This window comes from Mytilus californianus, unplaced genomic scaffold (genome assembly GCF_021869535.1).
Source record: "Mytilus californianus isolate M0D057914Y unplaced genomic scaffold, xbMytCali1.0.p SCAF_3, whole genome shotgun sequence".
Classification (NCBI taxonomy): domain Eukaryota; kingdom Metazoa; phylum Mollusca; class Bivalvia; order Mytilida; family Mytilidae; genus Mytilus; species Mytilus californianus.
The window spans coordinates 112595116-112623099 of NW_026262679.1; the positions used below are offsets into that span (position 1 = coordinate 112595116).

General features: G+C 30.6%; 1 protein-coding gene across 2 annotated transcripts; it reads left to right on the forward strand.

The window, feature by feature from the left end:
- Positions 1–93: 93 nt before the first annotated feature.
- Positions 94–27975, forward strand: LOC127735823 (protein regulator of cytokinesis 1-like). 2 transcript variants are annotated; one of them, XM_052246206.1, is made up of 14 exons: positions 94–172; positions 9123–9375; positions 9959–10192; positions 10818–10988; positions 12256–12405; positions 14280–14427; positions 16572–16708; positions 18026–18121; positions 19186–19332; positions 19713–19832; positions 20570–20644; positions 23062–23163; positions 23689–23904; positions 25049–27975. In XM_052246206.1, the coding sequence occupies exons 1-14, from the start codon at positions 159–161 to the stop codon at positions 25118–25120; spliced, it is 1935 nt and encodes a 644-aa protein (XP_052102166.1). In that variant the 5' UTR covers positions 94–158; the 3' UTR covers positions 25121–27975. The 2 variants fall into 2 exon arrangements, with proteins under 2 accessions (XP_052102166.1, XP_052102168.1); XM_052246208.1 differs by lacking the exon at positions 20570–20644.
- The last annotated feature ends 9 nt before the right edge of the window (positions 27976–27984 follow it).

Here is a 27984-nt window from a genome sequence, read left to right on the forward strand (position 1 = left end):
GTTTTTCAAATTACGTCCCCTAGTTTTCACTGACTAATCGATGATGTCGATTCAACTTCATGGGCCAATCAAAAATACTCTAACATAAAAAGCGAATTTAAACCAAGAAGCGCCATTGAAATATGTTTTGAATAGTCGAATGTAATTTTTGAGCAAAAATGTCATCCCCATCGTAAGTTGTACAACACAAACACGTTAAATCATACCACTCGCATTATGAAATGTAATTATAAATCAAAGAACAGTCAAATTATCGTTTAGACTCGTGATCGGATTGAAAGTCGGCAGCTTTTGCAAAAAGAAAACACCAATTCACCAATATTCCAACTGACTCCATTTTCGGAAAATTACTTCTGTAACAAACATAAACTTTTAGCTACCTCTGTACAAGCAGAACTGAATACAATGACAGTTCCAACTACTAGTATGTAATGGCTTCCGAAGCTGCATAAAACACCTTAGAAATATAAATGTATTTCATCTTCAAGACATTGGTCCATTTCCAAACTGTCTATTCTACTACGTTTAGGTATATTAAATCCAATCTTTTATGGTAATATTCTTTTTAAAGCCAAACAATTTATCATGTTGTGCTGATCGACTGTTTTCTATAGATTTCAGGCGAGACACAGGGTCTCCAAAACCATTTGCGGCCAACTTAATATTCACAAGTACATTTTGCTTTGCGGCCAGTTTACCTTAATATTTGTTTGTATTTCTTATCCCCTGACAGAAACTAAATATTTCCTTTTTTCTGTATTCTGTCCTTTTTTGACCACACAGAATTTTAGAGGTCCCTTTAATCACTTACAGATCGGGGTTTTCCATTTATTCATGAATAAGTAGGCAGTCGCAGAAAAAACTTTGAAATCTAGACTCAAAATCGTGGCATCTGGTGAATTTTAAGAAAAAGATTTCATGCTTGTCAAATGGACATATTATTAGCAGTACTTTTTTCTAAAAGTTATGTCTGCACTTAAAATCAGGAAATTTTCCGCATTTGTTTGAAGTTTTCAGGCCTTGGTGGGTCTATTCGAACCGTCATGCAAATCAATTATCATGCCATTGATTCATTCGCGAATTAAACTAAACACAACAGAACAAATTGAAAAACAATCAAACTCATGCATGCAAATGTTATCAATATATATTATCGTAAAAATGCACACTTTGTGTCGCTTAGCGGGGAAAAAATCTCTGAACGTGTCATCATTCATCACATGGCACGACTTTGTATATATACTCGATATCTCTCGGGATTTTCCTAAGAAATCTTGTTCGATGGATAACAGCCGATTGTTCTGATAGAAATACTAACAGGAACTCTCAAATGTAAATATAAACCAAGAACAATATTGATAATTGTGACGCTCAAAATAATCCAATAAGTAATATATGCACCCATTTATTTTTTTGGCTGATGACATTTGAACCGGCCAAAAAACTGAAACAGTCAATTTGGCTGGCGGCCGGTTCTTTAGGAAAACACTGCAGATTATTTCCTATGATAATTGAAGTATGCAGAGTCATAACATAGTATTTTATCATTAGTTCCTCTTTGATGCAGCAATGCTTCCCCTTATCTAGTAGATAATAAAGGAGGAAATTGATATAAAAGTGCTTATTTGCTAAGGTGCAATGTTTTGGTGTAGTTGCCTTAAGATTGATTTAGGAAATAATTGGATGATTATTTTCATACTGTTTCAGTTTTCTTATGTTCATTATAATATAAAGAGACAAAATAAATAAATATACATTTACAAGTGGTAAGAAAATTTGAAAATTTAGAATTTGATGTCATTTTAAGGGCTTTTCCCCTCTCAATTTTGTGACAGGATGTTACATTGAAGAATGTATAAGAGCAAAATGCAGTTATACGACTGTTCACATGAGTCAAATGAATCATTTTTGAAAAATGAATGTGTAAAAATTATTTGATTACTAAATATTTTCTTTTTCGTTGATTTTTTTGCCGCAATAACTAGGAAAAAAAAATAAGGGGTTGGATGTAACAGTGTCTGTCCAAATCTTGCTTTAGTATTTGAAGTGACCTATAGAAACAAATAATTATAATAAATGCTTCTCAATATAATATTTGACCAACTTTTGTTCTAAAAAGAAAATGAACATATGCAAAGAGAAGAAAATCATTGACATCCGAATAAAAATACATAAAAATGAAAATCTTGCTCCATGTCTGTCTCATGTAACGGATAACATTTTAATATGTAGAAATGAATTCTTGGGAGTATGCCAAGTCTAAAGTTATTACAATGACAGTTATGATGATCTACTCAGTTAAATATTCACATTGCATTCCATGATATGCTAATTAGCTGTAAAATGGAAGCTTACATGGAAAAGAAAGTGTGTCTGTCCTTATAAAATCTTTGGTTCATCCAATATAAGTTTGTGTCTGTCTAAAAAAATTTCTGTTCGTCCCAACACCAGTGTGAGTCTGTCATTTGTTGGTCTAATTTTAACAGTGTTTCACTTGTACAAGACAATTTTGTACATCAGAATAGTTAAATTTATGTGTTTTATTGTAACAGTGGTTGTTTCATAAAGCAAAGTCCTCTATTTATTGCAGGAAGTCTGTCCTGATTCGTCCCAACACCACTTTCAATATATATTTTTTATCAGTTGTCTTTACAGGCTTGTGTCAGTCAGGGTTACTTCTTGTACAAGTTATTTTTATTTACTTGAAGTAAATATTAATATACTTATATAAGTAAATTTGTAAGATACTTATACAAGTGTATTTTATTTACTTGTATAGGTAAATTATTTTAATGGCTTAGTCCCTTAGACATTCAATTTTTTTACTTATACAAGTAAAAAAGTCATGATTCTATCTTCTTTTCTTGAATTTCTCAGGACTTCTTTGCTCTATTAGAATTTTTAATTGTCTGTCCTTTGCAGATGTATTTACTTATCATTTAAGTGTAATTTCATGGACAATGAAAATCTCATTTGTCTGTTATCTTCAAAACACTGCTCATTTACAAGCCTCCAAGGGGCAATTTTTGAAGGCCTTGCTCAATTAGTTTCTTTGTTGAATTATTGAGATGAAATGTTGAACTCTAATAAAAAATTATGAGCTAACCAGAGAAAAATTGTTAAAGGCATGTTTTTACATCCCAAAACTTGAGAATTTTAGGGATTGTAAAATAAAATTACTTATACAAGTAATTTTTTTGAGAAAATTAAGGGGAGATTATTCAAACCTTATAAGAAAATATGAACATAACAAATTTAATTATATAAGTATATTATTATTTACTTCTTCAAGTAAATAAAAATAACTTGTACAAGTAGTACCCCTGACTGTGTGTATTCAATTATACATTAATCTACATTGAAATGTAAACAGATTGTTTTTTTAATCCACCATAGAATTTATTTCCTTTTATAACAATAAATTCAGTTGAATATATATGTCTTCATGTTGTCCAACACTATTCAATTTGCTGTTAGTCCAACACTAATCAAAAAGCTTTTTTTTTTCATTGCTTTTAGTTATGAGTATATTTCAATAAGTCCTGAAGGTTCTCAGTATCAAAAACGATTGAGGGGCCTCGGTGGCCGAGTGGTCTAAGTAGTCACTACTGTAATCACTAGCCAGTCAACACTGAGGTTGTGAGTTCGAACCCCACTCATGCGGGTGCACTCGACTCCAATCTTAATTGACTAGGATTGTCAGTTTTCCTATCAAAGGTCGGTGGTTTTCTCTGGGCACTCCGGCTTCCTCCACCAATAAAAACTGGCCGCCACGAAATAGCCCAAAAGCGGTGTTTAAAAGTGGCGTTAAAACACCAAAAATCAAATCAAATCAAAAACGATTGAATCATTTATTTTATTATTTAAAGTAATTTTGAAAAACAAATTTATATTGTTCATTTATATGAATTCTGTCTTTGTTTGTCCCAACACAAAAAAAACAACAGTCTGTCTCTGTTCGTCCCAAAACTCAAAAGAGAAAGAAATCACTAACGGACCATTTAGTATTCTTAAAATCAATATTAACATGAAGATATAAAAAGAATATTATACTACTTTAATTTACTACATACAACTGTTTATTTCTCTGTAATAATGTAAGTTATGTCTTTTTATCTGTTCAACTGTTCGTCCCAACACTAGCAGAACTGCTGTCCGTCCAATGTTTGTTGAACAACATCAATTTTGATTATAAATATCTAATAACAGATCGTCACTTTTCTATAAAAAAATATAGCTGTACTGTGACAATGCAGATATTTTCAATCAAAAATGAAAATCTGTTGTATGAAAAAAAGGGGATACATCCCATTCATTTATTTAACCTCATTTTTTGTATCGTCTCATTACCGTAGATACTCGCTTAATAGTCGATCCTACTATAAGTCGGGGTCCCTTTTCAGCTCCAAATTCTAAGGATTTAGTCTTGACCCTCGTATAAGTCGGACAAAATTTGGGCATTTTTTTTTCAGCTGACAGTAACTGAACGCCGGTAAAACCAATGCAAATCCAGGAATAATATTCATTTCTGCATTAATGTTTGTTTGGTTTGAATTTAGTTGATGCTCATCATGATATTTTATATTGCTGTTAATAATAAAGATGTATTCATTTCTCTTGTTTTGTTCACTGTTCAAATGTCAGATTAGCCATGTGTTGTTTACGTAATGCATCAATGATTTTGTAGGGTATGACTAACAACCTATTGTTTGAGAAAAGCGAATATAAACCAATATGAACCTGAAAAATTTAAAGTCAATCAACACTTGATGAAAATATTTTTCACAGCATACATAACTCGGTGTTAAATGAGCATGAACACTTCATAATTCTTATTATATTGTGATGATTAAAGGATTAAAAAAATTAAGTGAAGCTAATCAATATATTAAAATAACTAACTCCAACTCATTAGTGTCATCTGTTTACCTATCACTGATAGTTTTCACACCTTTAGTGAATACAACTCTTTGTCTCTTAATTGGGGTTATCAATGGATTATATTGGCTTGTCAATCAATTTTGTAATTTTTGTTTACCTGAGACACTATAATGAATAATATTTTGATTTTGGGAATGAATCTTAAAATTATTTTTTGATTATTATATGATTTATAAGCATTGAATTGATATCATGATATCACAATAATGACACAATAACTCCGCTGAAAACATCCTTTCACATATTTGGTACATTGTTATCTCCTTTTCATTTTTGGTTCTTGGCTCTTCTTTTGGGTTTATAGGAAAACCATGTGACCATGAAAATCAATACACAAACCGGAAACGGTAGAATTTCAACACGAATTTGCAGAAAATGTTTACCAAAGAACAAATAAAACACAAAGACAGTATTGAAGTCATTTATTTTCAACAAAAACTTTTTATTTATTGATTTATGTAGGTTTGGCAATCAAAAACGTAGTTTTGACCTGGAAATTCACTCCTGACCACTTTTCTCAAGCTTGGATTTTTCCTCTGGTCGCTAGATCTCGTCTATTAGTCGCCCCCCCCCTCTCTGGATTATGAATTTTACTCCCAATTTTCCGACTAATAAGCGAGTAGGAACGGTAATTTTTATACGGCCGCAAAAAATTTTGTGGTCGTATATTGGTATGACGTTGTCGTCGTCGTCGTCGTCCGAAGACACATTGGTTTTCGCACTCTAACTTTAGTTTAAGTGAATGGATCTTTTTGAAATTTGACCATAAGGTTAAATACCACAAAAGGAAGGTTGGGATTGATTTTGGGGGTTATGGTACTAACAGTTAAGGAATTAGGGGCCAAAAAGGGGCCAAAAATAAGCATTTTCTAGTTTCCAGACAATAACTGTGGAATGGTGTATGGATCTTTTGAAATTATACTACAAGTTTCCATACCACAAAGGGATGGTTAGGATTTGCTTTGGGGGGTTATGGCTCAAACCGTTTAGGAATTAGGGGCAAAAAAGGGGGAAAAACAAGGTTGTCCTGGTTAATGGACAAATACTTTAGTACAAAACAATTTAAAGCAGTGTAAGGGAGATAAATCAAATACATCATTGAAATTATCTCCCTTACACTGCTTTTAAATTATGTATAAAGTAATGGTTAATGAACAATAAAGATAATTTAAAACAGTGTAAGGGAAGTAATCCAAATACAACGTTTTGGTTACTTCCTTTACACTGTTTTTAAATTATGTTTAAAGAAATGCATATTTATAAAGGAAGACCAGTAAAAATATCTGCAAATGTTGCATCTTTTTTTTTTACAAAAAAATCCATATGAAAGATTTGACACTATATTTTTAATTCTATTATAAAATAGATTAAGTTAGCACTATGGTAAATTTAAATGGGTAATTATGGTTGCCAACTCCATTGGAAATTTGAATTGAAATTATGACCATATCTTGAGGGAAAGAATTTTTTGGGGGAAAAAAGGGGGGGGGGGATAAAAAGAAATTGTGGGGGGTCAATTTTTTCTCATTTCAGATTTCAGAAATTAAAAAGAATTTTTCTTCAAATATTTTTTTTTCAAATTTCAAATATTGAAAATTTCAAGAAGTAATCTTTAATTGCACAGTATGGCGCATTAGATTTGTAAAATCTTTGATCACATTTATTTATTTGTTATGCCGAATCTAACAGTGTATTTAGATTTTTAATTTTGGGTCCAGTTTTCAAATTGGTCTACATTAAGGTCCAAAGGGTCCAAAATTAAACTTTGTTTGATTTTAGCAAAAAATGAATATATGAGGTTCTTTGATATGCTGAATCTAAACATGTATTTAGATTTTTGTTGATTTTTGGCCCAGTTTTCAAGTTGGTCCAAATTGGGGTCCAAAATTAAACTTTGTTTGATTTCAACAAAAATTGAATATATGGGGTTCTTTGATATGCTGAATCTTACCATGTATTTAGATTTTTTATTTGTGGACCCCATTATCAAATTGGTTCATATTGAGGTCAAAAGGGTCCAAAATTAAACTTTGTTTGATTTCATTTAAAATTGAATTATTGGGGTTCTTTGATATTCCAAATCTAACCATGTATTTAGATTTTTAATTTTGGGTCCTGTTTTTTAAATTGGTCTACATTAAGGTCCAAAGGGTCCAAAATTAACCTTAGTTTGATTTTAACAAAAATTGAATTCTTGGGGTTCTTTGATATGCTGATTCTAAACATGTGTTTAGATTTTTGATTATGGGCCCAGTTTTCAAGTTGGTCCAAATTGGGGTCCAAAATTTAACTTTGTTTGATTTCAACAAAAGTTGAATATATGAGGTTCTTTGATATGCTGAATCTTACCATGTATTTAGATTTATTATTTGTGGGCCCCACTATCAAATTGGTTCATATTGAGGTCAAAAGGGTCCAAAATTAAACTTTGTTTGATTTCATCAAAAATTGAATTATTGGGGTTCTTTGATATTCCAAATCTAACCGTGTATTTAGATTTTTAATTTTAAAATTGGTCTACATTAAGGTCCAAAGGGTCCAAAATTAAACTTAGTTTGATTTTAGCAAAAATTGAATATATGAGGTTCTTTGATATGCTGAATCAAAACATGTATTTAGATTTTTGATTTTTGGCCCAGTTTTCAAGTTGGTCCAAATTGGGGTCCAAAATTAAACTTTGTTTGATTTCAACAAAAATTGAATATATGGGGTTCTTTGATATGCTGAATCTAACCATGCATTTAGATTTTTTATTTGTGGACCCCGTTATCAAATTGGTTCATATTGAGGTCAAAAGGGTCCAAAATTAAACTTTGTTTGACTTCATCAAAAATTGAATTATTGGGGTTCTTTGATATTCCAAATCTAACCGTGTATTTAGATTTCTAATTTTAAGTCCCATTTTTTAAATTGGTCTACATTAAGGTCCAAAGGGTCCAAAATTAAACTTAGTTTGATTTTAGCAAAAATTGAATTCTTGGGGTTCTTTGATATGCTGAATCTAAACATGTGTTTAGATTTTTGACTATGGGCCCAGTTTTCAAGTTTGTCCAAGTTGGGGTCCAAAATTTAACTTTGTTTGATTTTAACAAAAATTGAATATATGGGGTTCTTTGATATGCTGAATCTAACCATGTATTTTGATTTTGGACATTGGACCATAATAGGTAAATTAAAAACATTCAAGTTCTTAGACCACATTCTTTCTGTGTCAGAAACCTATGCTTTGTCAAATATTTAATAACAATCCAAATTCAGAGCTGTATCAAGCTTGAATGTTGTGTCCATACTTGCCCCAACTGTTCAGGGTTCGACCTCTGCGGTCGTATCAAGCTGCGCCCCAGCGAAGCATTTTATTATGTTCAATTATAAACTTCTTGTTCATTTTTTGGAGCACCAGAGTAAATGAAAATCCTTAACTAACGAAAATATTATTTAATCGTTATTTTTTTTAATCACTCAGTTTATTTAAACATATCATGTAGTTCATTTCTAAATGCTTAATTTCTCCCATGAAATCTGTCTCAGTTTGTCCGACACTTTTTGAAAAAATACATTGGTATTGTTTGCATTGATTTCTGCACAAGTTGTATTGAAATGTTCTTAAATAAGAAGAGAAAACAAATAAAAAAACAATTTAGGTTGGTAAATAAGAGTAGTTTATTTTGAGTATTCATCATTTTTGTCTGCCCTTGTTCGTCCAACACCTAGCGTTGGTACCTTCATTTAGCCCTGAAAAAATGTACATTGTACTCATAGACAATGATAAAGTTATCTTTCCTTTAATATTTATTGAAATTTTAATGATTTTCCTACAATTTCAGCACATTCATTTAAATATTCATGCAATTTGAAAAAGCAGCATTGATGTCACACTTTATGTTGCACCTTATAAAATAAGCACTCATAAGCTGAGCTAGTGGAGTACTCCTTTAGCTCAGTTTGTAGCTGTGGCTTGCTGTGTCGGGATCGAATCCTAGCTGGTACAATGATGAAATTTGGAGTGCAATTACCATGCTCTACGGTTTCATTGATTTCAACAGTCGCTACAATGTAGTGTAACCTGCCTTGTCAACTAATGTCAAAGTTCACATTATGCTTTGTGTGTTAAAAAAATTCATGATCATATTCAATTTTTCTGCCTGTTTCATTTTATGATAAGACTTTTACCATGTTTACAGCCAGTTAAGAGATGACCTTGCAAAATGCCTGGAGTCATCCATGCAAAAGTTCCATAACATTTGGGTTGATATTGGAATATGTGAGTCGCAACAAAAGCAGCGCTCTGAGACTGTTGTTGAACATCTCCGCAACCTACTGGAGGAAATGGTTCAAGAGGAAGAAATGTTGAGGAATCAGATCAGAACCAGAATAGAAAAATATAGTAAAGAAGTCAGAGAATTATGCCAAGATATGTCTTATCCTGATTATCAGGTATAATTATCACCCAAAAAATGTTTATACATGTACATGTATATAGATTCTAACATAACACCCCCATCCTTATATTTTATATTACAGTATATATATTAATTGGAGATTATGTAGTAACACTTTTAAATTAAAAAAAATTAAGTATCAAAAATATTATTTTTAAAAAGATACACTGTAATGCAGTAATTCATTTTCAAATGCAATATAATACAATGATTTGTTGCAGCCCGTTTGATGAACTGGAATTAGCCAATATGTGCACAGTTCACTGATTTTACTAGATTTTTAAAAAAAACCATACTATATATGCTCTAGAAAGTTTTGTCATATATTAATAAAAAGATGGTTTAAAGATGTTTGTTACAAACAAGAAATTTGGTTTACAGAAAGAAGAACCAACATGATATCTTCGGTCAGTAGCTGATGAAAAATGTCATTAGAAAATTTAACTAAAAAAATATCTTGATGGACATGATGGATAAAACAACTGATTTGTTCTCTTCAAATATTTACATACACTATTATGCAGTGTTCTTTCCTATTCATCAAGATTTGGTTTATTTTATTTTTGCATATATTTCAGTACAAGAAATCATATTCAATGCTACAGACAGAAAAAGACTTGAAAATGAGAATGGAAACCCTTTCTAATGAAAAAGCTGAGAGATTCAGAAAATTCAACCATTTCAAAGACCAAGATCAGCACCTATGTGATATAATGTGCTTAACACCGTATTACATTCCTTCAGGAAGTACTCCCACCTTAGAACAGCTCCAAGCTTTGGAAAATCATGTTGCTTCATTGAAAATAGAAAAGGTAAAAACAAATAAACTATAATCTTTTATCAGCATGATCCGTTTTAGTAAATGGATTTTTGTTTTGTTTTTATAATTATAAACTGAATTATGAAAAATATTCCTTTATATGCATTAAATATTTGCCATCTGACATTGCAAGCAACAATCATCAAAGTGAAGGTGGAAGGGTATTAAATTTTTGTCTGCAAATTGAAAAATGTTCTTGAATTTGAGACAGGGATTCCCGAAGTACAAATGCTACATACATGTATATGATCTGTTTTTTTTTTTGTTGTTCAGATGGAGTTTAACAATTTCTAAATGCTTACAAATTTTAATGAAAATCTGCAATACAGGGCCAATTGATACTTTGTCATAATCAATTTATTTAGACATACTTTAATTCTTTGGTTGTTACTAGATAAAGTGAAAGTACATTTTTTTTTTATTCATTATTGAAAATGGTGTAATTTGAATAAATAATAATCCATAATCACAGTTAATTATAGATTAAAATATAAACAACTGGCCTCAATAAGTTAAATATTTCGAATATTTTGCCACAAGTTAAATTCATTGGACTCCTGGACTTGTGGATTCATCTTAGTGAGAACCCTGAAGTGAATTTTACATTTTATTTCCAGGATAAAAGATTCCATGAATTTGTGAATTCAAAAAAAGAAATTATAAAGCTATTCTCGGAAATGGAAAGATCTCCAGAAACAGAATTTGCTCGTGATGTTGTTTGTGAATCAGACTCCACATTCCAGCTCTCCACAGAAAATATGAAAGCTTTAAAAGTGTTAAAAGTAGAGGTATGTAATTGGACAGTTCAGCTATAAATGGAGAAGTTTATAAAAAATTGTGCGAAAGAAAAAGAAACTTCAAAAATGATAGACAAGAAAACAACTGTATTAACTTTTATCCAGTTTTTATCAAAACTGGATGATTATTCAAAATTTTTAGTGTTCAAGAAAAAAAAATATTGGTTAAACTGAGTTTTATGATCACATAAATATCATTATGAAATAATGAATAAATTCATTTTGCATTATCCTCAGAATAATTAATTCTCTTTCAACAGTTGATGACTGTGACATACCTGTTTTAGATTGACATCTTTAAAAAACCTGATAAAGGTTAAAAAAATAATTGCAGTTTGCCATTCTAAACATATTGAGGTCAACATTCTTGTTATTATAATTATAGTAACTTTTGGATGGTTAATTTTGCATCACATTCACCAATAAAAAAAAAGTTTACCAAGATCTGTTACTTCAATGAATATTTATGTTTGCTCTGAAAGGATGATATCATTCTATTAATCAAATATTATAACTGTATGTTTCTTGCTCTGCGTTTTGTTCTCTGCATTTGCAAAAATTACAATATTATGAAATTGTCTTTAACATGTGAAATATGTTTGATTTGCTGTTATGTTAAATAAAGAGATTGTAGGTGACAGTACAGCCTCAACAATGAGCAAAACCCATACAGTAAAGTCAGCTATAGAAGACCAAGAGAGGATAATATGTAAAAGAATTCAAACGAAAAATAACTATGATATACAGCAACAAACAACAACCACTGAATTACAGGCTCCTGACTTGGGACAGGCACATACAGAATGTGGCAGGGTTAAACACTCCCCTAAACTGGAACAATGGTGTAACAACACAGCATAAGAACAAACTTTATAAAAATCTATGAAAAAGGACTTTACTCATTTGATCAATACAAATTTAAAGCACAAAAACACTAGAGACACTAGTACGGTTCTGAGAAATTTCACAGTTACTGAAAGCTAGTTCAAAGCCAATAACATCTGATGAAAAAAAATCATGAATCTAAGACAAATGCATGCTTTGATACAACACTGAAAAAAGTACCTGCTTACCTGTGTTTATCTATTATGAGTGCAACCAACCTTGTATGCAAACAAAGCTTTAACTTAGGGTACAAAGAGGAGACACACTGTTATATCTAGTTATTTGTTAAATTTTGTTTCTTTTCTTTCCGTTATTAAAATCTTGTTTGAAAAAACTTTCTACTGAGGTAATGTGTTTTCTTCTTTATTTTTAGTTAGAGGAAGAGAAAGAAGAAATGAAAAAGAAAGTAGATCAACTATGGAACAAATTACATGTACTATGGGACAGACTAGATATAGGGGAAAGTGAAAGAGCGAATTTTTCTAAAGGAAAAACTAGTGTTAAAGAACCTGTTGTTATAGCTGTAAGTATTAATTTTTGAGTGTGTCAATTGGATTTGAAGTGTAACATTCATACCAAAATGTTCTAAATTGAAAAATGTGTAAGTCATTTTTAATGGGCCTGGGGGGGTTGTAAGTAAACATATGTGAAATTTTTATCTGTAAAATGACAAAAAAAGAACAGTAGGAGGAACAAAACAACACTATAAAGTGCAAGTTATTTGAGATAAAAAAAAAATCAACTGTTCTTACTTGAAAGGCACTAATTGTGAACCTAGATATGAAGAACAACTAATAGGACCAAACGATAACGTATTTACAAAAATATGACATAATATCCAAGCTTCATTTGGAAACTGGCTTGTAGCTTTTTGTCTTGACATGTGAGGAAAAGTGTGGCAAAGGAGACAAGTATTACTATGTGTATTTCAAATGGAGATGTGACCTCTTTTTAAACATGTTAGGGAGAAGTTGTTGATTGTCCACAATGCTTCTTTGCATGCTTGTTAAAATATTATGAATATTGATTTGCCATTTGATTCTAGTTTTGTATGCTACAAAGCTATGTTTTATTTTGTGCCTTATGCAATTGTCAGGTATATGCACCATGTAGAGGTATTTCAAACCACCTCTGATTTTCAGAATCAAATGCTGAATCTATGTATTTAAATAAAAGTTTAAACATTTTTGTTTTGGCTTAAAATATACCTTTTTTTCTAGGTTAAATGACAGTAAATTTGATTTATAAAAATAGCTAGAAGATATGCATATGGACCCCAATTTTGTTGAGCCTGCAACTTTTGTCGCAGAAAGCTTGACATAGGGTCACACAGTTTTCACTTGACCTCAACCTCATTTCATGGATCAGTGAACAAGGTTAAGTTTCAGTGGTCAAGTCCATATCTCAGATACTGTAAGCAATAGGTCTACTATATTTGGTGTATGGAATGATTGTAAGGTGAACATGTCCAACTGGCAGGTGTCATCTAACCTTGATCTCATTTTCATGGTTCAGTGGTTAAAGTTAAGTTTTTGTGTTTTGGTCTGTTTTTCTAACACTGTATGCAATAGGTCAACTATATTTGGTGTATGAAAATATTTTACCATGTACATGTCAGTCTGGCATGTTTTATTTGACCTTGACCTCATTTTTACGGTTCATTGCTTAATGTTAAGTTTTTGTTTTTGGGTATGTTTTTCTAATACGATAAGCAATAGGTCAACTATATTTGGTGTATGGAATGATTGTAAGGTGTATATATTTCTGTCTGGAAATTATCATCTCACCATGACCTCATTTTCATGGTTCATTGGTCAATCTTAAGTTTTCCTTGTTAAGTTTGTTTCTTAGATACTATATGCAATAGGTCAATTATATTTAAAGCATGTAATGATTGTAAGGTGTACATGTCTGTCTGGCAGGGTTCATCTGACCGTGACCTCATTTTCATGGTTCATTGATCAGTGTTAAGTTTTCCTGGTTAAGTTTGTTTCTCAGATACTATTTGCAATAGGTCAACTATATTTAAAGCATATTAGGTGCATGAAATGATTGTAAGGTGTAATGTATTTCCAGTTTGGTTTATCTGACCTTAACCTCATTTTCTTGGATCATGCTAAGTTTATGTGATAGTTGTAATAAAGCTTTATATTTAGGACTATCAACATAAAAATCAATGGTTAGTAAAGAAGGCGAGACATTTCAGCGTGTGCACTCTATTTGTCTATTACAATGGACTGTGTACTGCTTAAAAAATGCTATATCAAATTGCCAGATTGTTTCCTATATGCATTTGAAGTGACGAGAAAAATGTCTTAAGGATTTGCATTACCAATAATGATGTGTTTTAAAAAATATTGAAGGACAAAAAATGTTAGGCATATATGTGTTTTTCAGTTGAAAGAAGAAATCAGTCGGTGTGAGAAATTAAAATTTCAAAATATCCAAAGATTTGTAGAAGGCATGAGGAAAGAACTAACAGAATGGTGGGACAAATGTTACTATAGTCAACAACAGAAGAGGGCTTTTACTGCTTTTAAATCAGGTTTGTTGGTCTGACACGATTTCTTAGAGCTTATCAAAATTCAAATGAAGCATTCTCGAGTTTTCTTTTTCAAATATGGTAATTAGAAGGTTATTTTTGTCTCGCCTTGACGGAGTCAAAAAGCGAGACATAGGTATGCTGTTTCTGGCAGCAGCGTACACAATGTATTAGTTTGTGATTAGGTCTAGTTCATGATGAACCACTAGTGGTAGGTCAATGATATTTGGTAAGCAGTTGTATTAGCATTGGCACATCTCATTACCATGGAGATTATTTGGCCCTGCCCCTCAGTCAAGGTCTATTGACTTTGAAACTTTGCTTAGTTTACATGTATTAGTTTGTGATTAGGTCAGTTTATGGGGAACCACTAGTGGTAGGTCAATGATATTTGGTATGCAGTTGTATAAGCATTGGCATATCTCATTTCCATGGAGATTATTTTGTCCCACCCCCTCATTCATGGTCTATTGACTTTGAAACTTTTGCTTAGTTTCATGTATTAGTTTGTGATTAGGTCAGTTTGAGGGGAACTGTTAGTGGTAGGTCAATGATAATTGGTATGAAGTTGTATAAGCATTAGCACATCTCATTTCCATGGAGAATATTTGGTCCTTACCAAACAGTCATGGTCTATAGACTTTGAAACTTTTGCTTAGTTTACATACAATGTATTAGTTTGTGATTAGGTCAGTTTAAGATGAACCACTAATGTTAAGTCAATGATATTTGGTATGCAAATGTATTGGCATTTGCAAGTTTCATTTCCATGGAGATTATATAACCCCACCCCCTAATTATAGTTCATTGACTTTGAAACTTTTACATAGTTTACAAGGTACTGTAAATTCAGAAATTATTGCGTGCATTTATTATTGCGATTTTGTCATTTTAAACTAAAATGCGATTTTAATTTTTGCGATATTGAGAAAAATCCTGTTTAACTCATATAAAAAATTTTAAAATGCGAGTTTAAATTATTGCGATTATAACCCTGTCGCATTTTTCGCAATAATAAAAACATCGCAATAATTTCTGAATTTACAGTAATGTTTGTGTTTAGGTTTGTTTAAAGGGAAGACTTATGAAAAGTCAATGGTATTTGGTTTGCAGTTGTATTAGCATTGGCACATCTCATTTCCATGGAGACTGTTTAGCCCTGTACATTCAGTCATGGTTCATTGACTTTGAATATTTGCATAGCTTACATGTTAAAGTATTGCTATTTTAATTTCAACATTTGCCATATCAAAATAACAAATAGGCGAGACATATCTCTGTGTTAACAGTTTATTAAATCAAATAACAAAAGTATTAGGCAAATATTTAATGGAATGATATGAGCCAACTTATCAGTCAAATACTAAGAAGATAAAGAAAAGGCTTAGTTAATCATTAGAACATGTATGTTAGACAGAGCAAATAGATCATAAAAAAAGACAACTTAGAATTTATATGTTAAACACCTTGAAATAAAACTTACAATTTTTATGTTTGACAAAGCAAAGCCATGAAAGGAATACTGAGCATAATGATGAAAACAGATTATGTTGACTGTCATCAATATCATTTAAAGTCACATTATCCTTTAAATTTAAAAAAAAGATTAATTGGTTTTATATACTTGAATGGATAGTTTTTACTATAAAATATGTGTACATAGACTTTCTGTTATTAAAAAAAGAAAATCATTTGTTTTATAAAAAATAATCAGAAATGTTCAGTTATTGTCTTCCCGCACTATAATTTGCTGTCAGTCAGCTTTTCTGTATGCAGTGACCTTAGTCATAATACCTTTTGATAGAAATTTAGCAGTTGCATAGCGCAAGTGTAAAATGTGGACGGACTATCAACCTGTTTCAATAGGAAAAGTTTAATACACCAACTAATTTAACAACTGTTATGACAAAGATGAATTAACAAATGGGAAGCCATGGAAAATATATTTTAAAAAAAAAGAATAAACAATGCTCTATCATCTCACCAGTTTAATAGTGTGTGTTAGTTCAGTTTAAATTTATGCATTTGTTCAATAAGTTCCTTCTGACACAATATAGTCACCTTAAACTTGTTTCATATGATCTTAAAAAGCATCTATTTTTTTGTAATATATTGAATATAAATATAATATTTTTTGAATTTTACAGAAAATTTCACAGAGGAATTGTTACAGCTACACGATGAAGAAGTCTTGAGAATGAAAACATACTATGAAAAACATCAAGAATTATTTGAAGATATAAGTAAATGGGCTGACCTATTTAAAAAGATGTTAGAACATGAGGTAAAAATTGAAATTAGTCATTAAAGGGTCCCTTTCGACTTGGCAGGAAGGTATTGCATTGTTATTTTATATCTCACTGTGCTTATACATATCATTGATTCCAGTAAATTGTTTGAAGATGTATTAAACCTATTCTTGACTTAGATGAAAGTACTAGGTGAAATAGTGCCAGTAAATTATATACAGCTCTAATCAGACACGCTGTAGCAAGCCATATTGACCAGTGCAGTTATTTTTAACTGGATTTTGTGCAGGAATATATGTAGTTATTAAAATGGTGAATTATGGTAGGCATGCAGGCAGCTGCTAACAGTTTCCTTGTAATAACTTATGAACCCTTCAACCAATACTTTTTAAATTTTAATGTCATTACTGGTGACAATTTAATGTCTCTCATATAGGATTGATTTCATGTGACCTCATTTTTATGGTTCATTAGTCAACATTAAGTTTTTGTGATTTGGTCTGTTTTATCAGATATTTCCTTAACTTCCTTAAACGCTTAATCAAACTAATATTTCAAAATTATTGCATGAAAAAAAAAATCATTTAAATCGAGCAAGAAATAACTTGTGGAGAATTTTTTTTGTGTGTTTTTATATAAATATATGGAGGAATTTACAAGTGATGAAATGCTTCTGACCTCTGACTGTAGTTAGACCTTGATGTTGACTTTCAACATAAAGTTTCATCATAATCAGTTAAGCAGTCGAGACATTTCAGTGTTTGCAATTTTGTTATTTTTGTTATAATCATAACTGCTATTTGAATTATATATATTGTGTTTCTTGCATTCACTCATTTTTTGATGTCTCTGTTAACATGGTAAAGTTTTGTGTTAGGTCCAGATCTAAATTAATACAAATGATAGAAAATGATTTTTGTCAGTTGATGCATCATGCTCAGTGACGAAGATCCATTCTAAAACTATGTCACTTTGATATTCATTTTAATGCATACAGTATATTGCTTTGGTTAAGAATTTTGTTCCACATTTCTAAGCTGAACACTACAAATGATGGAGTGAAAAGATAATTTGACATTTGATACATGATGTCAACCTTAAAATTAGGTCAAATTAACCTTCATTAAAGAATTAGATAAAAACAAAATAAAACCTGATGATAGTTAGCACTATTGGAATGAAAACCCGAACTCGTAACAATCAATGAATACCAGATCTTAAGTTTTGGGTATTTTCTGCAAAAAGTACATTAGATAGTTAATGATACATGTGAAACATGCTTTTCACAACATTCTATTGTTACTTAAGTATTGTTCTTGCATCCCTTATCCAGGAAACAATTGTTTTTTCAGAGGAAAGCTAATGATCCAAACCGATTCAACAACAGAGGTGGAAAATTATTACTAGAGGAGAAAGAAAGGAAAAAAGTTCTAAAAGAGCTCCCTAAGGTATGGTGTGTTATTAAAAGAATCTATACTGACAGTCTTTAAAAACGCAGCACTAAATTATCATTTTAATTCTCATTTTCAATTTGATTTGATTATGTTATGTTTAATCTTCAAATCATATGGTATGCACTGATTACAGTGTGTTTTGCCAATTATGTGGTTTAAACTTTAAGGCTTAAAATGTGTTTCAGCAGTCAATTCTTTGGCATTTCAGTATATTGGAAACATTTATGGCGTGGCTCTGTATGCCTTGACCTTTTGATGACTTGAATAACAGTTGTCTTTGCTTCAGTAAATATCTCTCGCAAATGACATTGTGTAATCAAATTTTATTGACGAGGTTGTCACTACACATTATTTTGGTCATGGATGGTCATCAACAAATTTGTTGATGTAAGGACAGTAAGAGGAGTTTCTGATGTGAAATTGTCTAACAACAGCATGTTCACGTATTCCTGTCTGTAATATTCTTGTGGTCAGATACAGATTTCATTGCTCAGTCTCGGCAATGAGGAAATGCAACATTTCTCTACTGATTTAAGTGTGGGTATGGATTGAAAGAAATGATCCATGAAGAAAAACCTTCAAAAATCATTTATGGGTTTCAAATATCACTTTAAGAAATTCATGCGTTGTCAACAATCTGGTAATTACCTCAAGGAAGTCAGGTATTGATTTTTACTAAACAGAAAGAAGTATAGAAAGCATGAATAGTAGTATAAGTTATTTGAAGATTAATCAGTATAAAAAATCACCATAATATGTGTTGCGTTTTTTAAAGTCTGTCAGTATTATTTAGGAATTTAATGATCATAGAGACAATGTAATGAGTGTCTTACAAATTTCTAGTTTGTTGAATGTTGAATATCTGAAGATCCAGCAGAGACATACTAGAGAAGGTCGGATCATTATGGGATATCCATAGTTTTTCTCTCAGACAGCCTTCTTTCTCGGTAAATATTCAGGTGATATTTAGTATGTAGCTATGAAGTAACTAATTATTGATCATAAGCCATGAATTTTTTACCAGTTATAGTTAAATCTTGTATGTTTTATGTTTATAGGTTGAAGAGGATGTTAAAACACTGATAGCAGATTGGGAAAAACAACATGAGAAACCTTTCTTAGTGGATGGTCGGCGATTTGTAGACTATATAGAGAAACAATGGGCAACACATCAAAGCAGTAAAATTATAGAGAAAGAAGAAAGGGTTTGTTAAACTTAACATTTACTGAAAATGATGAATATATTCATTGGATTTTAAGCATAAACAGCTTTTACTTTATACTAGACAATTGAAAGTTCTAATGTGCAGAAATTATACTACCCAACAATATTCTTTGCTCAAGAAGGGAAGCTGGCATATACAAAAAGAATATAATTTAATGGGTAATGATTAACAAATATTTAAGTGTTCAACAACATTGAAATTCTTATTGGCTTGTTTGCAGATTTGTTAACTTACCTATTTAAGTATCTATGAAAATACATGTTTCCTTAAACAACGAAAAATTGGTACCTTTGAAAATGAATCTTTTTGGTTGATAAAAATTCCAATGTTTTCACATGTGTATTATTTTTATTTTGCAGAACAAGGCCCGAGCAAAGTTAATGGAAGAAGAAATGATCTATGGCAGTAAACCAACAACTCCAGCCAAGAGGAGATTTATTGGTACACCTAGTAAGACACCAAATAATAAACAAAGAAGAGTAAGTTGTATGGATAATTTGTATTTACAGCATTTTTTTCTTGCCTGAAAAGAGGGTTAAGTAAAGTATTATTTAGTTTGTATAAACACTATTAAAACTGATTTAATTGAAAAATACATAACTAAATTATCTTTATATAGTCAAGTGTGTGTGGCATAGGTGTGAAATGTAATAATGCATCTGAAAGATTTCAATAAATAGAAAATTTATTTTATGTTAGGAAAACTTCTTCAAAATTAGGATGTCTGAATATGTACACAGATTTCTATCTCCAACTACTTTGAATAATCTCTCTGTGCAGTGAAAAAATTCCCTTTCCTTTTTATCCAAGTCGTTACTTGGATTGGCCTGAATATTTTTATTACAAATATGAAAGAGTTCAAAAATATGTCTGGCTGGCTAAAAAAAATGTTGGAAACCCTGGTTAGACATTCAAATAATTTTTACTAAGTAATATAAAAGGACTGCAATATTGTCTGTCCAGAAACAACAAGTTTGGCAAGGAAATAGGTCATTGGATTGGTGGTTTTACTATTTTAATTTATAACCACTAATGTTTTGGGGGTCGCATTTGAGAAATTCATATCTTATGATCACAGGTATATACATAGTTGCACAGTTAAAACTCAAACTATCCACTTTTGCGTTCTTCCGATATGTTTATGAGAGAGTTGCTATATTACAATAACAGGAAGTGATGAAGTGAGATGTAATAAGTTTTCTACTGCTATATTTAGATTGATTACAATAGTACTGGTAGTAGCAGTTGTAGTAGTGGGACATCATCATTACGAGTCACTTTAAAGGTGAAGGTAAACAGGATCTTCTTCCATAGATCTTGTCTTTCCCTAACCTTTGACTATTGCCTGTTTCTATAATCCTGCAAACTTTTCTCACTTTATATGGCTGTTCAATTAAAGAAAGACTGACTACATGCCACTTTTATCCATGTTTCTTAAGATGTGGTCTTTTGAAAAGTTTGTGGAGTGCTAAAAAAAATTTTGTCCTTGGTAAGTTCTTTTTAAGATATTTATTGAACAGCTATAAACAAGCACTTTGTTAGGGCTGTTCCATTAAAACATACATGGTACCCAGGGAAAGCACTTTAAAAATGGGGTAACCACATGTAGAGGCAAAGTAAAATTTCACATACAATTCCACTATGCAAAAACATAGATGACACCCACCCATAGTTAAGATTTGGAAGTGCTTTCCCTGGATCACATGTATCTTTTTATGGAACAGCCCTTATGTTTAACTGTAATCACACTTACTATTCTGAGAGCTAATGTTGAGCAAGGTTTGATTTGCAAGAATCATCATCAAAATTAACAGTTTGTTTAATTTAATTGAGTTAGTGGTGTAAGGGTCATTTATTTGTTACAAAGAGTTGAATTGAGTTGATTGTTATGTAACTAGCATGATAATGGATTTTCATAATTTCAATATTAAATTGTTTGTGTAAATATGCTTCTGTTAATGTGTAGTTTGTTTTTTTGCATGGATTCTATGAATTCAGGTAAATGGGGACTCTGGAAAGACATTGTTTGTCTCTCCTGTGACAAATGTTGGAAGCTTAAATCTGTACAAAATTAAACTGATAAAGAAAATAAAGTACACATGTGGCTAACAAAGATTTTTGAAATAACCAATGCTCTTCTTCACAACCTGGAAACAATTTTGTTTATTTTTTCACTAAGTAAGATGTTAAGTGTTCTGATTAAGTTTATTTCAGAATAACTTCTTATCTCCTTTATTTTGGTAGACCAATAAAATAAGCATCAATGCATCTTATGTGTGTGTACCACCCCAAGAGTTGACTTGTGTATAAAAATATGAACCTGGATTTTTCCTGTCAGATGATTGCTGTTTATGAAAGCTGTATAAATACCCAGCCCCATCTGGTGGGGATAGGGAGGTTAAATCGTAGATTGATCTTTGCATGTTATTAAGACTTCAAGGTCTTTAGGTGACCAATTGCAAGACAAAATTTTTGACCCTATACAACATTACCTCTTTTACATGGGCGGTTCAAATTTCCCACCAGTCATGTTTGACCTACTTAATTTTCAAAATCTTCCTAATTGACTTATTGTTAAATTTGTTTGAGTTATGAATACATTGAAAATATTTCACACTGAATGTTAATCACACAACAATCAATTATTTGTGTGCAGACCCAGTCTGTTCTGTCATGCTGAAATGATTTCCCACTGAATGTTAATCACACAACAATCAATTATTTGTGTGCAGACCCTGTCTGTTCTGTCATGCTGAAATGCAGTCAATATCTTATTTAATCATAGTTTAAGCATAATGGAAACTCATTGTCCAATAATTTGTTGGTGATTAGCTATATAGTTAAAACATGTTACTTAGAACATTTCTATGTACTACTTAAGTTCCTTCTAGTTTTCTTAAGGAAGTATTTCGATTCTAATGGGACAATACAGTAATTTTATCAGTCGAAGCGTACGAAAAAGCCTGAGGAATGTTTGGCTGTTCCTGTTTCCTCCCCGTGAATTATTTACATTTTCATATTTGATAAGTTTAAAAACTGATAGCAGGGTGAATAAATGATGTTTTAGTAACAACATATAATGAAATTTTATGTAAGCAGCTAAAATATATATATTTTATGACGATAAAAATGAAAATAACAAGAATGTAAACAGTAAGTTTGTGTGCATGTGTCAAACATATTTTGTGCTTATTAGAATACAGCTTTCTTTACAAAGCGAAATAAGGTTGTCATATTAGAATTTATATTGGAATGAAGTTGTCTTCTCTGTAACCATTCTTAGAAGGTTGCGCATGTACAATTTTCAAAATTACATATTTCATTCCTTTCATCTTGCCTGGTTATACATACCAAATTTTATATCAGTATGATTACCTTTCCTATAGATGTTAACTTGTTTACTAACGCAAAATAAGAAAGGAAGACCTAATGTTCTCATATAAACCCAAAACTATTTCAAGTAAAATCAGTAAGTTTTGTATATGCTATTTATATGCCTCAATTTTAAGCCTTTGTTTTGTTAAAATGAATGACAGTAAACAGCATTGTACATTATTAAATAATTATATATACAGATGTGAAAGGATGACCAGTTTTTCAGAATTGATTAGGTTGGATATAAGACTTACTACCACTTTACCACATATTTATTCCAATTTCACTTCTGAAAGAAAAGTTTTTATTTGACAATATTTTGTTTGATTTCAGATGAATGACACAAACAGAACACCAGCTTCGTGTGGTAGATTACAGCAGAACAGTGTATTTGCATCTCCTCGTCCTCGTGTTCCTGCGTCAGCCAGTAAAATTGTAAATATTTTAAACTAAATAATGTATTTTGGTCACTCTGTCATATGCATTGGTGATATTTTTAGATACCATCACACAAATGTCAACTGTTGTGCATTATATGTATATATAATGACGTCACAAAAATCTATGAAAAAACAAAAAGCTTTTTACACTATATTTAACTTTGGTTTCAAAATTTGAATAAATGTTTTCTCTTTAAATACTCTTTCACTATCTTTTGCAAACACAGAAAAATGTATTTATATTAGTTGTGAATTTGTTCGTGCAAATTCATCCAGTTACTGTTGATTGAGCAAAAATTCAATTTTCTTAAATACTTGATTTTGTGGTTTTGACAAATTCTACACCAAATCTATAATTTGTTGAACTCTGAAATTCTATACCTACCAAATTCACACAAATAAAAATGAACCTACAGTAATAGCCTTGAAAAGGTGATGTTTCATAAATTGTTTGTTTGAACATGATCTGTGATCTAGATATATTGAACGTGTACTGTACATTAATTTGACTTTTTCTCAGCTTGCATCTAGTAGATCTGTTAACAGAAGGCGATCAGGGAGAATCGCTCGTAAAGTGTTAGGTGAGAAAGTGAACTTTGGCAATAGTCACATGACAAATCATTATACCACTTCAACCAATCAAAATGATACATTTAGTCAAACAACCTTGGGAAGCTGTGTGCAAAGTGGTGGAGTATGTAATGCATCCACGATGGAATCGTATCATGAATTTGAGGTTAGTTGGGAATCAAGTCTTTCAGATTGGCTGATTCAGAAATCAGTATGTGAACTAGTAGCATTCCTCCTGCTGCGTAAAATGTTATTTTTCCCATTGTCAAACTGTGACTGTGGGTAAAGATGCTTTTTTTTGGCTGAATTTTATCATAAGCTTGAAAATGAGTACATGGACCCCTCTTTAAAATGACATTTGGATGGTAATGTATGAAAATTATTTGTACCAATTTTTTTTTTTAATTTAGATAAGATATGCAGCAAAAAAAGCTGGATTTTTTCTAAAATCTTCAAAATTTAATGAAAATGAACAATTCCAAAGAATTGTTACACAAATTTAGAACATACTTATGTAAAGAAGATATACCAAATGTTTTTACAAAAATCCACTTATGTTGTTTATCTTTTGAAACAAATAGTTATGGCAATCCAAAGTGAGAAATGTCATAGAAAATGAAGTTTTGAGTAAATGTCGAAAATTTCAACCCTTTTTATCTCTAAAATTAGCACATTAGGGTATATTTTTTATTACATATTTGAATTGTTTTAAGGTCGCCTGTGAAAGTTTAATTCCGCATAATGACCAGAGATTTTATTTTTTTTTCTCACACAATGTGCAGAGACCAGTCATCAGTAAAAAGTAGCTTGTATGCAAATTTCTTTAAAAATCACAGTGGGATCAAAACTATAGTATGCCCTTAAGTAATCAGATATCCTCATTCCATGTGTTTGCATTGTTCAGTACTGCCACATAACCCTTTCAAACTGTAAACCGTTGGCAATATAAAATATCAAGCTGTAATGATCATTGCCATGTCTAGAAAAACTAGTGAAAACACAGTACTAGATTACAATTCCACTACAAACCATAATTTCAATTAGAAAAATACCAAATAAAGTACATCACAGATCAACTGTATTATTTTTGCACTAGGTTTTTACAGTGATATGAACACAAATAAAACCCATTTACCTGCCCCTATTTAAAATGATAAATTTGACCAAATAGTGTCTTAGTCTACCAAATTGCGTGTTCGTTATTATTCATTACTTATATTTAATAGTGTAATATTTTGAATGGAGATGTTTTAGTTTTATTCAAGAATTTTGATCATATGTTTTGATTGGTTATTTTTTTTTTTTTTCAGAAAGCTGTACATCAAAACGCCAAGGCTAACTGTAGAAGTAGTATCATACCTAAAAGTCCTGGGAAGTTGTAGTGCCAAGACAATTTGTACAGAGAATTGTGTATACACTTATGTACATAATGTATCTATACTATTTTATCTGTATATACAATGTACACCAGCACATATATACAGTGTACATCACAAAGGGCATTTATTTGTATTTATTGTCACGGACTGACTTGATTTCAGTAAATATTATATTGTGATGTATTAAAAAAAAAGATGCATGTATGCAAGTCTTTGTCATCAGAAAATGTATACATGTCAGAGTAAATTTTGCAAATGAAAAAAAAACAAAATAAAATATACTTTATGAAAAATACAGGTAAAAATAAATGTAGCTAAAAATGTAAATGTCTTTGGGTTTCTGCCTCAATGAAAAATACCCTACATGTTTACGTCTTGATCCAATCATATTAATATTAAAGAAACATGGATGAAATCTTTTCAATATTTTGATATTTTAGCTTTAAATATTCCTTTAAAAAATAGTTAATTTATCTTGCTTTCACCCACGAAGGAGTAATACATGTTTAATAAAGTGTCTTTATATTTTGGGTCTGAAATAAATGCCGTATTTTATATTTATTATTGCAGTAAGGATTATCTGTTGAGAGAGGGAAATAGTCTTCTTCCTTTTAACATATTTTTGTGTACTCTTTTATGCTTGCTATTGATATGAATGATTGTAAAGATGTAAGTTCATATAGATAGAATAAACAGTGAATGATTTAGAGAAAACATTGATTGTAATGTATGTTGATATTTTATCTCTTTTATAGAAAGTCTATTTTATTCTTGTTTAAACTTGAATCTCTCTCTCTCTCTGTATATAGTCAATGTACATTTAGTCTGTCACTTCAATCTATCTTTAACTCTTAACTTTTAGCCTTTTTGTTTTTGTTTTAATGCAATAAGGGTTAATTCAAGTGACTTAAATTGTTTTCTTAATACAAATGTGTATAGAAGTTTAATAGATGTTTTAATGTTGTGAAAATTTGAGCAGTTCGATCATTGACCCAATGTTTATAATGATGCAAACCTTTCTTGGAATTACTTTTAATATTTACTATATAATAAAAGCATTTAGACTACAAGTAAAAATGTATACTTTTATTCTGTTTTAAAATGAAAAACAAAACTTAATTGAATAAAAGTGAATTTAAAGAGTTTTTACTTAAAAGTGGGAGTGAGTCTGTTCTCCAAGTTTGAACAGGGCTTAAAAATGTGGACCTAATTGGGTCAGTGGTTCTTTGGTATTCTGTATCCTTTTATATTTAAACAATATCACTGTATGAATATTTTTTAACTATTGATGAGACAACAGCATTGTTTTTGGTATATTTTTACATTATATCAAACTTATTTTTGATTTTTCCTTGAATTAATATTTCTGTTTTCAGAGTCATTAAATAGTGTATATTAGCTGATGGCTCAATTCTATGATTTAATATTGCAAACAGCTGGTCATTTCATATATAATATTTTTATGTTCACAACCCATTCTTTACCATTCCCATTGATTGTATTAAATCAAGGATTTAATTCTAATTGTCTGACAATTCTGTAGATTTATTACCAGTAAACTAACTTTTGCCGCCATTACTTTTATCCACCATTGATAAATATTTATTTTATAATATAGTCATTTCTACATTATGATTTTTTTTTCTTTTTTGCAAATGATTTAAAATGTGTTCATGAAAAGTTGATTTGTGAATTGATATGGATTGTATAAGGTAAGACGTCAAACTGCATTTTTTATCATTTGAGAAGTTGTATAAATCAATAAACATTCATTGTCTGAAAATATAGAATATAAATCTTATTTGTTCAAGCTTTAGAAACAGGTAAGAGATTCCTCAGACTATTGCAGGATAATTACCATTGTATTTTTAAAAATTTTATTGAGCACAAAATCATCAAAAAAAGTCTATAACTTCATGAAACAATGTTTTGCAAAATGAAGTTGTTATAATAATCACTGATGTATACAATAACCTTGAGACCATTCACCACAATTGGGACTGCCACGTTACAATTGCTTATTGGTTGTGATCTCTATGTATGCTTTTAATATATACATGCTTGTTGATTATTATGATGTTAGGAGCTAACGGAGAAGGTATGATAAGGTGTTTTAAGTATAGAGCACAAGTAACAAATTTTTGTTTTTTTTCAACAAGTAGATAAACATAAAATACATTTTCTGTGTTAATATTTTTTTAAGTGACACATGTGGTCAATATTTCTCAGCATCTGTGTTTCAAATTGTCATTTTTGGCAAATTCACCATATTACTTAATTTACCTTACTGTCATGGCTGTATGACCAATGAAAGGCAAATGTTTTAAAATTAAACCTCACTATTTTATTAAAGTTCATTGATTTAACATTTAATTCGGGAAATTTCAAATACAATTCATTTGACCCCAAATCGTACATTATCTCGTAACAATTTTGAAATGATAGAAGAGTTTAATAATTATTTTAGCCGTTTCAGGGACCCAATATTGGTTCATATCATACTATCTCCATTATTTCCTATTAGCATACTTACAAATGTTTAAGCATTTGTTGTTTTCATATTATAAAGGGTGTGTTTGACCTTTTCTCTGATGTAAATGATACCTATATTTTAGAAAATGTATTATTTTGAGAGTTATAAATGTATATCTGTCACTCTTAACCTTTGACAGGAGAAGCATTTTATTGAAAAAATAGGAAGAAAGATTAAATTCATTTTAAAGGTTAATGTATCTGAATTAATTTGTGCACATATTTGGTATTTTATGTATTTATCATGAACAGAAAATGTTTTATTTTGGAAATTTATGTTCTCTATGAGTTCATCCAATAAAAGATAAATAATGTGCAATATTATACTTTGTGTT